This window comes from Carica papaya, chromosome 1 (genome assembly GCF_054855325.1).
Source record: "Carica papaya isolate Zhongbai chromosome 1, ASM5485532v1, whole genome shotgun sequence".
Taxonomy (NCBI): Eukaryota; Viridiplantae; Streptophyta; class Magnoliopsida; order Brassicales; family Caricaceae; genus Carica; species Carica papaya.
Window position 1 is genome coordinate 3,659,299 of NC_142309.1, and position 11,582 is coordinate 3,670,880.

Genomic DNA, 11,582 nt, shown 5'->3' on the forward strand with positions numbered 1-11,582 from the left:
TTATTTTGTTATTTGTTTCTCCTGCATTGTGTACTAGTATCCCGATAATTGGTTATTTGGCAGTGTGAAACAATATTATTGTTTAAATGAACGGTAAGTACAAAATGATATATCATTATTGCATAGTTGATTATTATACTGATGAAAATCTGTATAGGAAAGACTTATTGGGTACCCAGGATAAGCGGACGGGCTCAGTACATGGAGAACCTTACTATGAACGTTACCTCAGTCGGACGGGGCTGGGAAGTCCTTTACTATGAAGGTTTGGGAGATATGGTTCACTCTCATATCTGAGGAGTATCAAGGTGGTGGCATGTTTGGCGCTCATACCCGACGGGGTATGATGACGGCCGGTTAATTGTTTAATTAAATATTGAGTTCACGAGTAGGAGGACATCCCTATGGACCCCTAGGGGTACCGGTAAGTGGGTAAAGATATAAAATGATCATTCTTATTATCTTCTATGTGATAAATAATAATGCATGAATATGAGTTTTCATAAGTTATTGTTAGAAAAGACTTGTTACACAAAATAGAATAAATGACTTTTTTTATAGTAAATGAATTTATATTAAATTAAGGGCTCAATTGATTGTATTTTTTATTTTTATTAATTTTCAGTTTTCTGTATTTGTGATTAGTGTGATATTCTTACTGGGTAAATGTAGCTCACCCCTTCATTAACTATTTTAGATCAAGAGAATCAAGATCCAGATTCCAATCAACAAGAAGGTTGTGAATAACTCACCACCTGTATTCCCTTCAAGAGCTAGTGAAGGTTGTTTAGTTATTTGTCTTTCGTTTATTTCTTTAATTTTTGTTTGTTTTTTCATAAGGGATATTTCCATAACCCTATTGGGCATTCTAAATTATTGTATAAGGAATGTAAATCCTAACTCTATTATTTTGCTTCCGCATTTAATTTATGACTTTATTTCCATTTAAATTTCTGAAATTTTATAGTTGGTATCAGAATCGCGTTCCTCATAACTATTTCTTACATAAAGACCTAAAACACCAAATACGAACTATCACTCAATCATTCTTTGTAAAAATAAGTACAAAGACACGAGGAGATGAGGTCCCTTACTTAACAAGGCAGCCTGAGATGGGTCGCTTCGAGAGGATGTCGATTGGCTCTTCGAGATTTTAGAGAGACTTATCTCTATCTAGTATTAATGTAACTCACCACTTCATTAACTATTTCAGATCAAGAGAACCAAAATCTAGATCCCAATCAACAAAAAAGTTGTGAATAGTTAACCACCTAGACTTCATTCAAGAACTAGTGAAGATCGTCGTATGATTGTTTAGTTATTTACATTTCGTTTATTTCTTTGATTTTTGTTTATTATTTCATAATAAACATTTTTGTTGTCGTATTGAATATTTTAAATTATTATGTAATAAATGTAAATCATAACTCAATTTCGGCTCCGTATTTAATTTATAATTTTATTTCTATTTAAATTTTTGGGTCTTTACATTATATCCTTATATTAATCTAAAAAATTATAAAAATATATGTATTTTTTATTTATCTAATCACATAATAATTTATTTCTAAATAGTATTAAGACACCATTTCATTAATTTCCATAAATAAAATGTTAATCATATATATTTTACAATTTTCAATAAATACTATCAACTCTTATAATTAATGAACACAATGAAAATTATTCATGCCACAATTTATACTCATCAACACCACGAATTATTTAATCATTATATTTAATATAATTAAATTGTTATTAAAAAAAGGTCTCCACTCAATCAATATTAAAGTTAATATTAAAATAATATCAACAAATAATAACTATCAACACAATATTTAAAAAATTATTATATTTTATTTAAAAATTATAAATTTTATTAAGAAGATAAAATTTTTATTTTATGAATATATTATGAATTAAAATAATATAATTTATAATATTTAATTTAATAAAATTAATAATTTAATTTATTATTAGTATGTTAATAAAATTATAATGATTAAATTTATCTTATTTTACTTAGTTATAATTTAACTAAATAAAAATAATATTTTATAATAATTTTATTAATAAAAAATTAATAAATAATAAATATAATTATATAATAATTACAATTACATGCTACAACTAAATTCAAAGCCATTATAATGACATTATACCAATAAATTTGAGGAAATTATTATTATATTTTAGCCAATCTATTTTCTATTTAATTCTGATAAAGATTTTTTATTCAAGATTTCTATAAGTTCTCTAATTTTCTTTTCTTAAATTCCAACAATTCTTCCTTCAATTTCTTAAGATTGAATTGGTCGGTGAGTCAAAATTTTTGAATCTTGTCTCCTGAATCTCCAATTCGATCGTTGAACGAGCATATACCCGTTTCCTATTTCCTTTTTCGTCTCGGTTTTTTCTCTCTGCAATTCTTATCACCGCCATTAAACCTGGATTATGATCGTGATCCAGGATTCGCCCGTTATGTTTTCTTTTTTCTCCTCTGTTTCGGTCCTTTTTCTTATAAAAATCTGAATTGAATCCTTGAAGAAGAACACACCATATTTATACATTTATATTTTTCCTGTTTCATTTTCGATTTCCCTGCCCCTGGTTTCTTCTTCTTCGTCTTCTTAAAACTCTATCGATATTCGATTGAGATCTTTAGCACTTTTGATTTTTCTGCTCTCTGTCTATATATATATATATATAGGTAGATTTTTTTTTATCCTTTGGGAAAGGCAAGTCTTTAGCTTCATTCTAGGTATAGGAAATAAAAAATTCTTTCACGAGCCACCCTTTGTAGATATGGGTTGGTTCTCTGGTTTTTTCTTAGTTGACACCTGGTGTGTTTCATATTGAGCTTATCTTCTACTTCTTCTTCTTCCGAATTTTTTGGGTGTGTTTTGTTGTTTTGCGGTGTACGAGGAATCGAGGAGGAGTGGGGGGAAATCTCGAGAATTCGTGGTGTTTCAGGTGTGTGAATTTGGATGTGGAGGATATTTCTGTTGAGGGAAAAAGTGACGATGATGATGTTATTGTAGATGACATCCTTGATAGATTAGTAGAGGATCCGTTTGGGATGAACGTGAAATCTACGTTCAAGGCAGCCATGACTCAGTGGCTTAATGATTTAGAGAGTGATTTGGATGGATTTAAGGTACAGGAATCTGATAAAGAGGCCGGGGATGATCAGAGATCCGCCAAAGGTCTTAGTTGGGTCTGTAATGGTGCAATGTGGTTCCAACCAGATGACATTGGTTTTGTGGTTGATGAAATATCAGTGGGACACACTGGTTTCAATAGGTCTAAGAATGATAATACTAGTTTAAATCAAGATTTGAATGAAGGGGTTGTTTGGGATAAGCCCCATGATGCTTTGTTTCTTGCTATTGGTTATCTGGGTATGAAGGATCTTCTTGTGGTTGAAAGGGTTTGCAGGTCTCTGCGTGATGCGGTTAGAGGTGATCCCCTTCTGTGGAGGACTTTCTATGTTGAGCAGCCATTGAATTGGAGGATCACAGATGATGCCCTTTTGAATTTGACAAACAGGGCTCAAGGAAATCTTCAATGTTTGAATCTTACAAATTGCATACACATAACTGATGATGGGTTGAAGCTTGTGCTTGAATCCAATCCGAGAATAGAAAAGGTTCGGTATTTACAGCACCATTTGTTGTCCTTATTTACTTTATGTTACTGCGAATTTCTACGTATTTTTATGGCTGTTATTTACAGGTTTCTTGGGTTAGTAGATTGAATGGATGCTTAAAGTTGTTTTCTAGGTTTGAGTATAATAGTTGAATCAGCAACATGGTAAATCAGGAGACTTTTCTGTTAGATTTTTTGTTGTGGTTATATACTGAGTTTGTATTTAATTACATTGGTGCAAAATTTGTAGGCATATATGGCTTTCGTTAAAGCCTTTTTTTCTTGGAAAATTAGGTGGGAGGCTGTTTTCTTGATAGGTTTGAGAAGAACAACTGAATCAGCAGGATATGTAAAATAGGAGACATTTTGATTACATTTATGTTGTGGACTTTGTGTTTGATTATGTTTACTGCAAATTTGTATTTATACGTGGCTATCATTTACAGTTGGATTATCAGGTTGGATGAGTGCTTAAAATCATCGTCTTGATAGGTTTGTGAGAAAAATAGTTAAAATTAGCTAAGTTTTAGGGGGCGTTTTGATTAGATTTTTTGTATGTCATATCTTTAGGGAGATACATTTGTTGGGGTAGGGGGAAGGGCGGGATTAGCTGCCCTTGTTTTATTATTTTGGTTCTACTGTTTTAGGACATAATTTAGAATATTTTAAAAATTTAGATTATATTGTAAATATACTAATTGACCTGTAAATTTTTTGTAAATGGGTGATGCTCCCTTAGCACCTCACATTAATACATCTTCTCTTCTTTTATTTTAAAAAAAAAAATTCAATTAGCTAAATAATTTTACCCCATTAGATAAGAAGAAAACATTGGGCTTCATGGATATTGTTATTGTAATATATAGAAAGATTACAGGGTTCTTTTTTGTGATATTATTGGTTGAGTTATACAACTAACTAATAAAACGTCTGGGTGTGAATCATTTTTTGAAATATTATAATCTTTAATAAATTTGTTCTCATATTGAAAATTTTTCGATTTATCCCTTGGCTATAATAATATGGCATTAAGTAATGCAATCAAATGTTTGACACTTGTTGCAGCTCATGTTGCATCCAAATCTTTGTATTTGTATGATTCACTTTTTTCAGTTCATTTGTATTTGACATTTGTATACATGTTGCAGTTCATATGGGTTTCTTAAGTTTTCCTTACATAATATATGAACAAAACTGTGCGTTACTTGTGCAGCTAATTGTTCCGGGATGTGTGCAACTCAGTATTGAGGGTCTCTTGTTCAATTTAAGGGCCTTCACGTCTTCCAGTACACTGGAAATGAAGACGTTGACAATTGGCGAACGCATTGGTATGACAAGCCAACAGTTCGAAGAGTTGAAGTTCTTAGTTGCTGCAGATAAACAGATAAAACTGAAATCTCAGAAACTGCAGTTTTATGGCAGGGAGGTGCAGTATCTGTCTTACGATGATGATAGACCTCTTGACATCGAGAGGTGCCCGAAATGTGAGAATTTTAGACTAGTTTATGACTGCCCAGCAGAGAGTTGTCGACGTCATGCTTCTCAGTTCTGCAGGGGTTGTACACTCTGCATACAACGTTGTTTTTACTGTGGATGCTGTATCAGCAGCTTTGATTATGAGGAGGATTTCTGTCTAGATATAATTTGTAAGAATTGTTGGAACAAGATGCTAAGTTCTCAAGATGAGGTATCAGTTGTGTCTCGTTGGCTAGTCAAGATGAAACATTAAACGCTTGTTTGACTTTGAATTGCCTGCTGCAATTTACACGATTTCACTGTCTAGATAAGATTGGCGTGTATATGAGATATATAGCCCACCAACCATAAGTAAAGATGCTATGAAATTCAAGAGATTCTTATTTAAGAAAAAATGAAATTCAAGAGATTCGTGAAGATAACGAACTATGTGCAGCATGTGATGTGAGCAAGGATGGTTATTGTTGCTGATTTGGCTGTGACTTCTTAACTAAATTAGTTCCATGAACAACAGTTCATTTGGAGAGGAAGGAAAGACAGTGGTAAGAGGGCTTCAAAGTTTTCAAGAGAAAAATAAAGGTGAAGGGCAAGCATAAAAGCGGAAGAAAAATCGTATGTTCTTCATATTGTCCAGAGTTGGAATAAGTCCTGTGAGCTTGCATTCAGTGAATCCTCACGACACTGGTGAGCTTGTTGGTGGAAATGAAGTTGAACCTGTATTATTATCCATATTGGTGGATATGGTAATTTTCTAATGTGAATTTTGGAATTGTTTAATTGCTCGGATAGCTAACATGTCCACTCCGAGCCAAAGACTGCAATGGAGCTGGAAGAAAAAATACAGGTATTTCATGGTTCCAGGTGCAAGAAATAGCCAGCAATCATGTATAGAGATTCTGAGCAAGTGAAAAACTTCACAGAGATTCTTATCTCCATGGACAACAGTTCTTAACAGACATTGCCTCCAGAGGTTGAGCAAATCCTGGGAGCTTGCGTTCAGTGAATCCCTACGAGATTGGTGAGCTTGTTGACGGAAATAAAGTCGAGCTTGTATTCTTATCCACATTGGTGGATATGATAATTTTCATATGAAATTTGGGAATTGTTTAATTGCTGTTGGATATCTAGCAGGTCCACTCCGAGCCAAAGACTGCAATGGAGCTGGAAGAAAAAATATGGGTAATCATGGTTCTGGGTGCAAGAAATAGCCAGCAGTCATACATAGAGATTCTGAGCAAGTGAAGAAATTTTATGGAGATTCATTCTCCATGGAAAACAGTTCTTAACAGACATTGCCTCCAGAGGTGGAGCAAATCCTGGGAGCTTGCATTCAGTGAATCCCGACGAGACTGGTGAGCTTGTTGGTGGAAATAAAGTCGAGCTTATATTCTTATCCACGTTGGTGGATATAATAATTCTTATATGAAACTTGGGAATTGTTTAATTTCTGTTGGATATCTAGCAGGTCCACTCTGAGCCAAAGACTGCAACAGAGCTGGAAGAAAAAATATGGCTAATCATGGTTCTGGGTGCTAGAAATAGCCTACAACAGTTCTTAACAGCCATTATCTCCATATATGGAGCAAATCCTGGGAGCTTGCATCAAGTAAAATCCTGAGGACATCCAGTAGTTATTTGCAGGCTTGCTCATGGGAACGAAGTGGAGAGTGTTTGTGTTCAGGATGTCTAAACAGCTTTCTGTAGAACTGGGAATTGTATAGTTTCCAAAGGACGTATAGCAGATGTGCATAATCAAGCCCGAAGACCGTGGTGTGCTGGGAGAAGAACAAATCTGCTATACTGTTTCTGTCGATCGAATAAGGCAGGGAAACTCGAGTTTGTGCTTCTGATGCAACTGAGTAGATCTGTTATTTTTTCATAAGATCTTGTTGGAAAAATGTTAATGTACTTGATGGTGATTCTACTCTTTGTTGCTGGTTTGATAGTCCTGTGATGCAACTGTGTTAATCTGTGTTTTCTTTAGAAAAATAGATAAATAAGATCTTGTTGCCCAAGAAAATGTTAAAATCTGGGGTGATAGCTCTTCTGCTATAGATACATATATATTTATAATCTATATTTTCTGATGATTGTTTTATTATTCAATATAGCTTCTTCAGAGTTCGTAAGCAATACATGTGTATATAATATATATTTATGTGTGTGTGTGTGTGTATTTATTTACTTCTTCATGTAGAAGGTGATATATTATTTGCAGATTATGTAAGCAGTCATGATGGTTATGACTATGATAATTTGAAGTCTTTGTTAATGGGTTGGAGCTTCTTGTATTTTCAAGAGAAGGGGATCATTTTTTTAAATAAGCATAATAGGTTGATGATATATATATATATATATTTGATAATCAATTTTAAAAATTGTGAAATATATTTGTATGTTTTAAATAAAACAAACAAATTGTGAAATATATTATTATTATTTATTAATTTAAATAAAATAGATAAAACAATATGGAAAATGTGAAAGGCGAAAGAATGGAAACGGCATCGTTTCAACCGTATAATATCTCATTCAAGACGGCTCGGCGGCTCCCTCGCAAAATTCTCGTAAGACTTTTCTACGTTTAATAACAGGAAGCTCGAATTTTCCAGTTAACAGAAAAATTGATCCTGTGAAGAATAAGTTGGAGAAGAAACCCTAACATTACTTGTCTGAGTCTCGCTCGCATCTCCCAACCCCCGATTCCTGCTCAGGTTCATGCGCTCTCTCTCTCAACACGTGCGTATGCATAGCGATTTGATTTGTTTACTTCTGAGGAATCTGAACTAGTTTTTTCTTTAATTGAAAATCAATAGGTTCTCGGTGTTCCATTCTTGGGACGAGGAGGAGGAAGAGAACAGCAACAAAGACAGGAAGAAGCGAAGAACAGTATCAACAACCTATATGGAAAACGGTGAAATTCCTGAGAATGCGAACGAACGTATGATATCCTTTTTTCTAGTGTTGTAAATGAAATTTTCGATTCTCTATGAATTAATTTATTTGTTTTGGTTAGGTAAATTTTATGAGGGTTTCATTTTTGGGGTATTTGGTGGTTATGGTGCAGATTGCCCGGGTCCTCAATCAGAGTCTGCTGGGAAATCTGATGCTTGTCAAGGATGTCCCAATCAAGAAGTCTGCGCCACAGCCCCTAAAGGGCCAGACCCTGGTTCTTATCCTACACTTCTCTTTATACGCTAATACATGTGAATTCAATATTTGTTTTTGCTTTTGATTCTAAATCTTGAGTTAAAGTTTCTGATTTTTCTGGCAAAAAAATCTCATTTATGGCTTATGTTACATATGACATATGTTGAGGTTGAGGTTGAGGTTGATCTGGTCACTTTGTCCTTCTCCTGTTTTCAATTGTTAGAAAAGCTCAGGTTCTATTGGATCGTTTCTGGTTCATTTACTTGTGACATTTGATGATAAATAAATTGGGAAGTAGGGAAGTGTAGAAGTTCTCTTGGTTAATGCTAACGCTTTATTTGGAACAAATCAGGAATATTTGTAGAATTTTTTTAGAAATTCTTAGTTAATTCAGTTAAGAGTCTTGAAAATTTTATCAGAAGATGATAAAAGATGAGCTCGTATGAATTTTTTATTAGAATAGGTAGAGCCAAAGAGTGTGAACTGTACAAGCTACCAATACTATTGATTAATTGAAGGAAGAGCTCCGGTGTATAGTGAGAAGCTTTCTATTTAAGAAGTTTCTAAACTTTCTATTTAAGAAGTAACCATAAAAACGGTGGAATCCACTATTTATTTATCATTTCTATTTATTACCTTTTTTATATATTTATTTCGCCTGTGATTCAGCAATTCCAGAGTTTCTTCTTTTGTACTTTTTCACAACATAAATATTATTCTTGCATTTTGGTGTAAAAAAAAAGTTTGTGATGCTGAAATGAGCTCCTAGCTAAGATAAAATTAGCTAACAGAAAATTTGAAATATCCCTTGTCTCATACTACTCTTTCGATACATAATCTAATATTTTGAAAAAAAAAATTATAGCTAGTTTTCATTTCCTGTCTTATGGAAAATTCTTTTTGCTCCGCTTGGCCCTGTCCCCCTCGAGGGGTATCTTAGTGATTGACTCTAAAATTGGAATAATGAATTCCAAATACCATAAAAAAATTTCTATTGAAAAAAACCATAAAAAGTTTTTCTTGAGATTTAATATGATCTTGATCTTTATTAATTTTTAGATGAAATTTTTTCTTGTAAATATTTCAAATCAATTCGATAATAATTTTCAATTTGTTTCAAGCATAGCCTATGCTGGAAATATATAATGTAATTGTAGAAATATGAAATAATTTCCAATAGCTATGTGAAAAGCATTAATAGTCATCATGTTCCAAGAGCAAGCACCAGAATGGAAGGGACGTAGAGAAAAACACTTCCCTTGTTTTTGCAAATTGAAGAGTCTGAGATATGATAACAGAAAGCTAGTGACACCTTCTAGGTGATAAGCAATGTTGTTTTTGAATGATGGAAGAAGACACAAATAATGCAAACTACATATATGCAAACTTGAACATCTTTTAACAACTCAATGAAGGAATAACCCTTTTCTCAAGATGGTAATAGTCATGGTTGGGGCATGCATCATGAGGTTAATAAGGAGAGTTATGTAGTTGTGTTATAAAGCTAGGCAATTTCTATGGCAACACAAATATGTTAATACATTGAGTTTTGCATGCCTAAAAAGTTGGAACTTATAGCCGGTTGGCAACTGTGAGCATATTGTATAAGGAGAGAAAGGAGAACTGGGGTAGAAGATTTTTAAAATAACATCAGTCATAAACTAGTTTCTATTGTACATTTCTCCATGAAAATCTTAATAATGTAAAAATGGAGACTCTTTGTTCTTGAGTGCATTGCATTTCTACTTTACATATTTCATCTGATGGAGTGTACTTCTCTAAGTCCGAAATCTTTCAGTTGCAAATGAAATGGTGAAAGTAGGTATTTGTTTGTAACAACAAATGTTGGCTTTGACAGACTTGGTTGCAATTGTGGAACGAATGGTCACCGTCAAGCACAAGATATTGGTTTTATCAGGCAAAGGTGGAGTTGGCAAGAGCACATTCTCTGCACAACTCTCATTTGCACTCGCAGCCATGGACTACCAGGTGGGTCTTCTAGACATTGATATCTGTGGCCCAAGCATCCCAAAGATGCTTGGCCTAGAAGGTCAAGACATTCACCAGAGCAACCTTGGGTGGTCCCCTGTTTATGTTGAGTCCAACCTAGGGGTGATGTCGATTGGGTTCATGCTCCCTCATCCTGATGAAGCTGTCATATGGAGAGGCCCACGCAAGAATGGACTCATCAAGCAATTTTTGAAAGATGTGAATTGGGGTGAGCTCGATTATCTCATAGTTGATGCACCACCTGGTACCTCAGACGAGCACATCTCAATTGTCCAATTCCTGCAGGCCACCGGAATAGATGGAGCAATAATTGTAACTACACCACAACAGGTCTCTCTAATTGACGTCCGTAAAGAAGTCAGTTTCTGCAAGAAGGTTGGTGTTCCAGTTCTTGGCGTTGTTGAGAACATGAGCGGATTGTGCCAGCCATTGACAGATTTCAAGTTCATGAAAAATACAGAATCTGGTCAACAGAATGATGTGACTGAAAAGGTTATGCAGTATATTAGAGAGAGAGTTCCCGAGCTCTTGGACGTGGTTGCCTGCACCGAAATATTTGATAGCAGTGGTGGGGGTGCTGCAAAAATGTGTAGTGAAATGGGTGTACCCTTTCTCGGGAAGGTCCCGCTAGATCCACAGCTTTGTAAGGCTGCGGAGGAAGGTAGATCTTGCTTTGCTGATCAGAAATGTGGGGTAAGTGCTCCAGCTTTGAAAGGAATTATAGAGAAATTGGTGGGAAATCATTTGGAATCAAGAAAAGCCATGGATGAGTAAACGGTGAATAGCTTCACTGATCTTTGTGGATCATATTTTGGTTCTCTTCTGTTTATTTATCATGTTCTTATAAATCTACAATCACTTCTTTTAGGGAGCTTTTTTACTAGTTTGATCTCTTTTCTGCCATGAATCAATAGATGAAGAATAGATGAAAATTGCTCATGATCCAATTGCATAAATTATTTACCTTATGTATGTATTATACCTTTGTAAGAAGATTAAGGTAATGTTTGGAATTAAATTGCTTGAAGTCCAACTTTGACTGCATGAATTATATGTAGAATTTATTTAAAAATTTATATTTAATTTAACAGAGAGCCCATGAAAATTCTTGTAAAATTATTTCTAATATGTAATTAAAATATATTGTATTTACTTTAGATAATATATATATATATTTTTTACAGAAATTTGATTTTTATTTGATACAAAAAAATATATATTATATTGTATTTAATTTAATTAATATAATATTTTCAGTTCGGAAAGGAGTAACTCAAGCAACGCCATCCTTATCTTCT

At 33.8% G+C, this 11,582-nt stretch overlaps 2 protein-coding genes across 5 annotated transcripts; both read left to right on the top strand.

Annotated features, from left to right (window-relative positions):
• Positions 1-2,219: 2,219 nt before the first annotated feature.
• Positions 2,220-7,427, top strand: LOC110809014 (RNI-like superfamily protein). Of its 4 annotated transcripts, none has more exons than XR_015817530.1 (3): positions 2,220-3,649; positions 4,862-6,476; positions 6,587-7,427. XR_015817530.1 is itself a non-coding variant. In XM_088214853.1 (2 exons), exons 1-2 carry the CDS (start codon positions 3,080-3,082, stop codon positions 5,375-5,377), a joined length of 1,086 nt encoding a protein of 361 aa, XP_088070979.1. In that variant the 5' UTR covers positions 2,220-3,079; the 3' UTR covers positions 5,378-7,427. The 4 variants fall into 4 exon arrangements, 1 of the variants encoding a protein (XP_088070979.1); XR_015817529.1 differs by having other exon boundaries at positions 6,590-7,427; XR_015817531.1 differs by having other exon boundaries at positions 4,862-6,142; positions 6,256-7,427.
• A 273-nt stretch (positions 7,428-7,700) lies between these two features.
• Positions 7,701-11,317, top strand: NBP35 (nucleotide binding protein 35). Its single transcript, XM_088214868.1, has 4 exons — positions 7,701-7,838; positions 7,941-8,065; positions 8,192-8,293; positions 10,133-11,317. The coding sequence occupies exons 2-4, from the start codon at positions 8,029-8,031 to the stop codon at positions 11,056-11,058; spliced, it is 1,065 nt and encodes a 354-aa protein (XP_088070994.1). The 5' UTR covers positions 7,701-7,838; positions 7,941-8,028; the 3' UTR covers positions 11,059-11,317.
• Positions 11,318-11,582: the final 265 nt, after the last annotated feature.

What these genes read in the sequence shown, in the direction of transcription:
- LOC110809014 (XM_088214853.1), top strand. Translation starts at nt 3,080, where the DNA reads ATGAACGTGAAATCTACGTTCAAGGCAGCCATGACTCAGTGGCTTAAT. An exon ending in CCAATCCGAGAATAGAAAAG is followed by an intron (nt 3,650 to 4,861) that starts GTTCGGTATTTA and finishes TTACTTGTGCAG; the next exon opens with CTAATTGTTCCGGGATGTGT.
- NBP35 (XM_088214868.1), top strand. Translation starts at nt 8,029, where the DNA reads ATGGAAAACGGTGAAATTCCTGAGAATGCGAACGAAC. An exon ending in TCCTGAGAATGCGAACGAAC is followed by an intron (nt 8,066 to 8,191) that starts GTATGATATCCT and finishes GTTATGGTGCAG; the next exon opens with ATTGCCCGGGTCCTCAATCA. An exon ending in CCCTAAAGGGCCAGACCCTG is followed by an intron (nt 8,294 to 10,132) that starts GTTCTTATCCTA and finishes TGGCTTTGACAG; the next exon opens with ACTTGGTTGCAATTGTGGAA.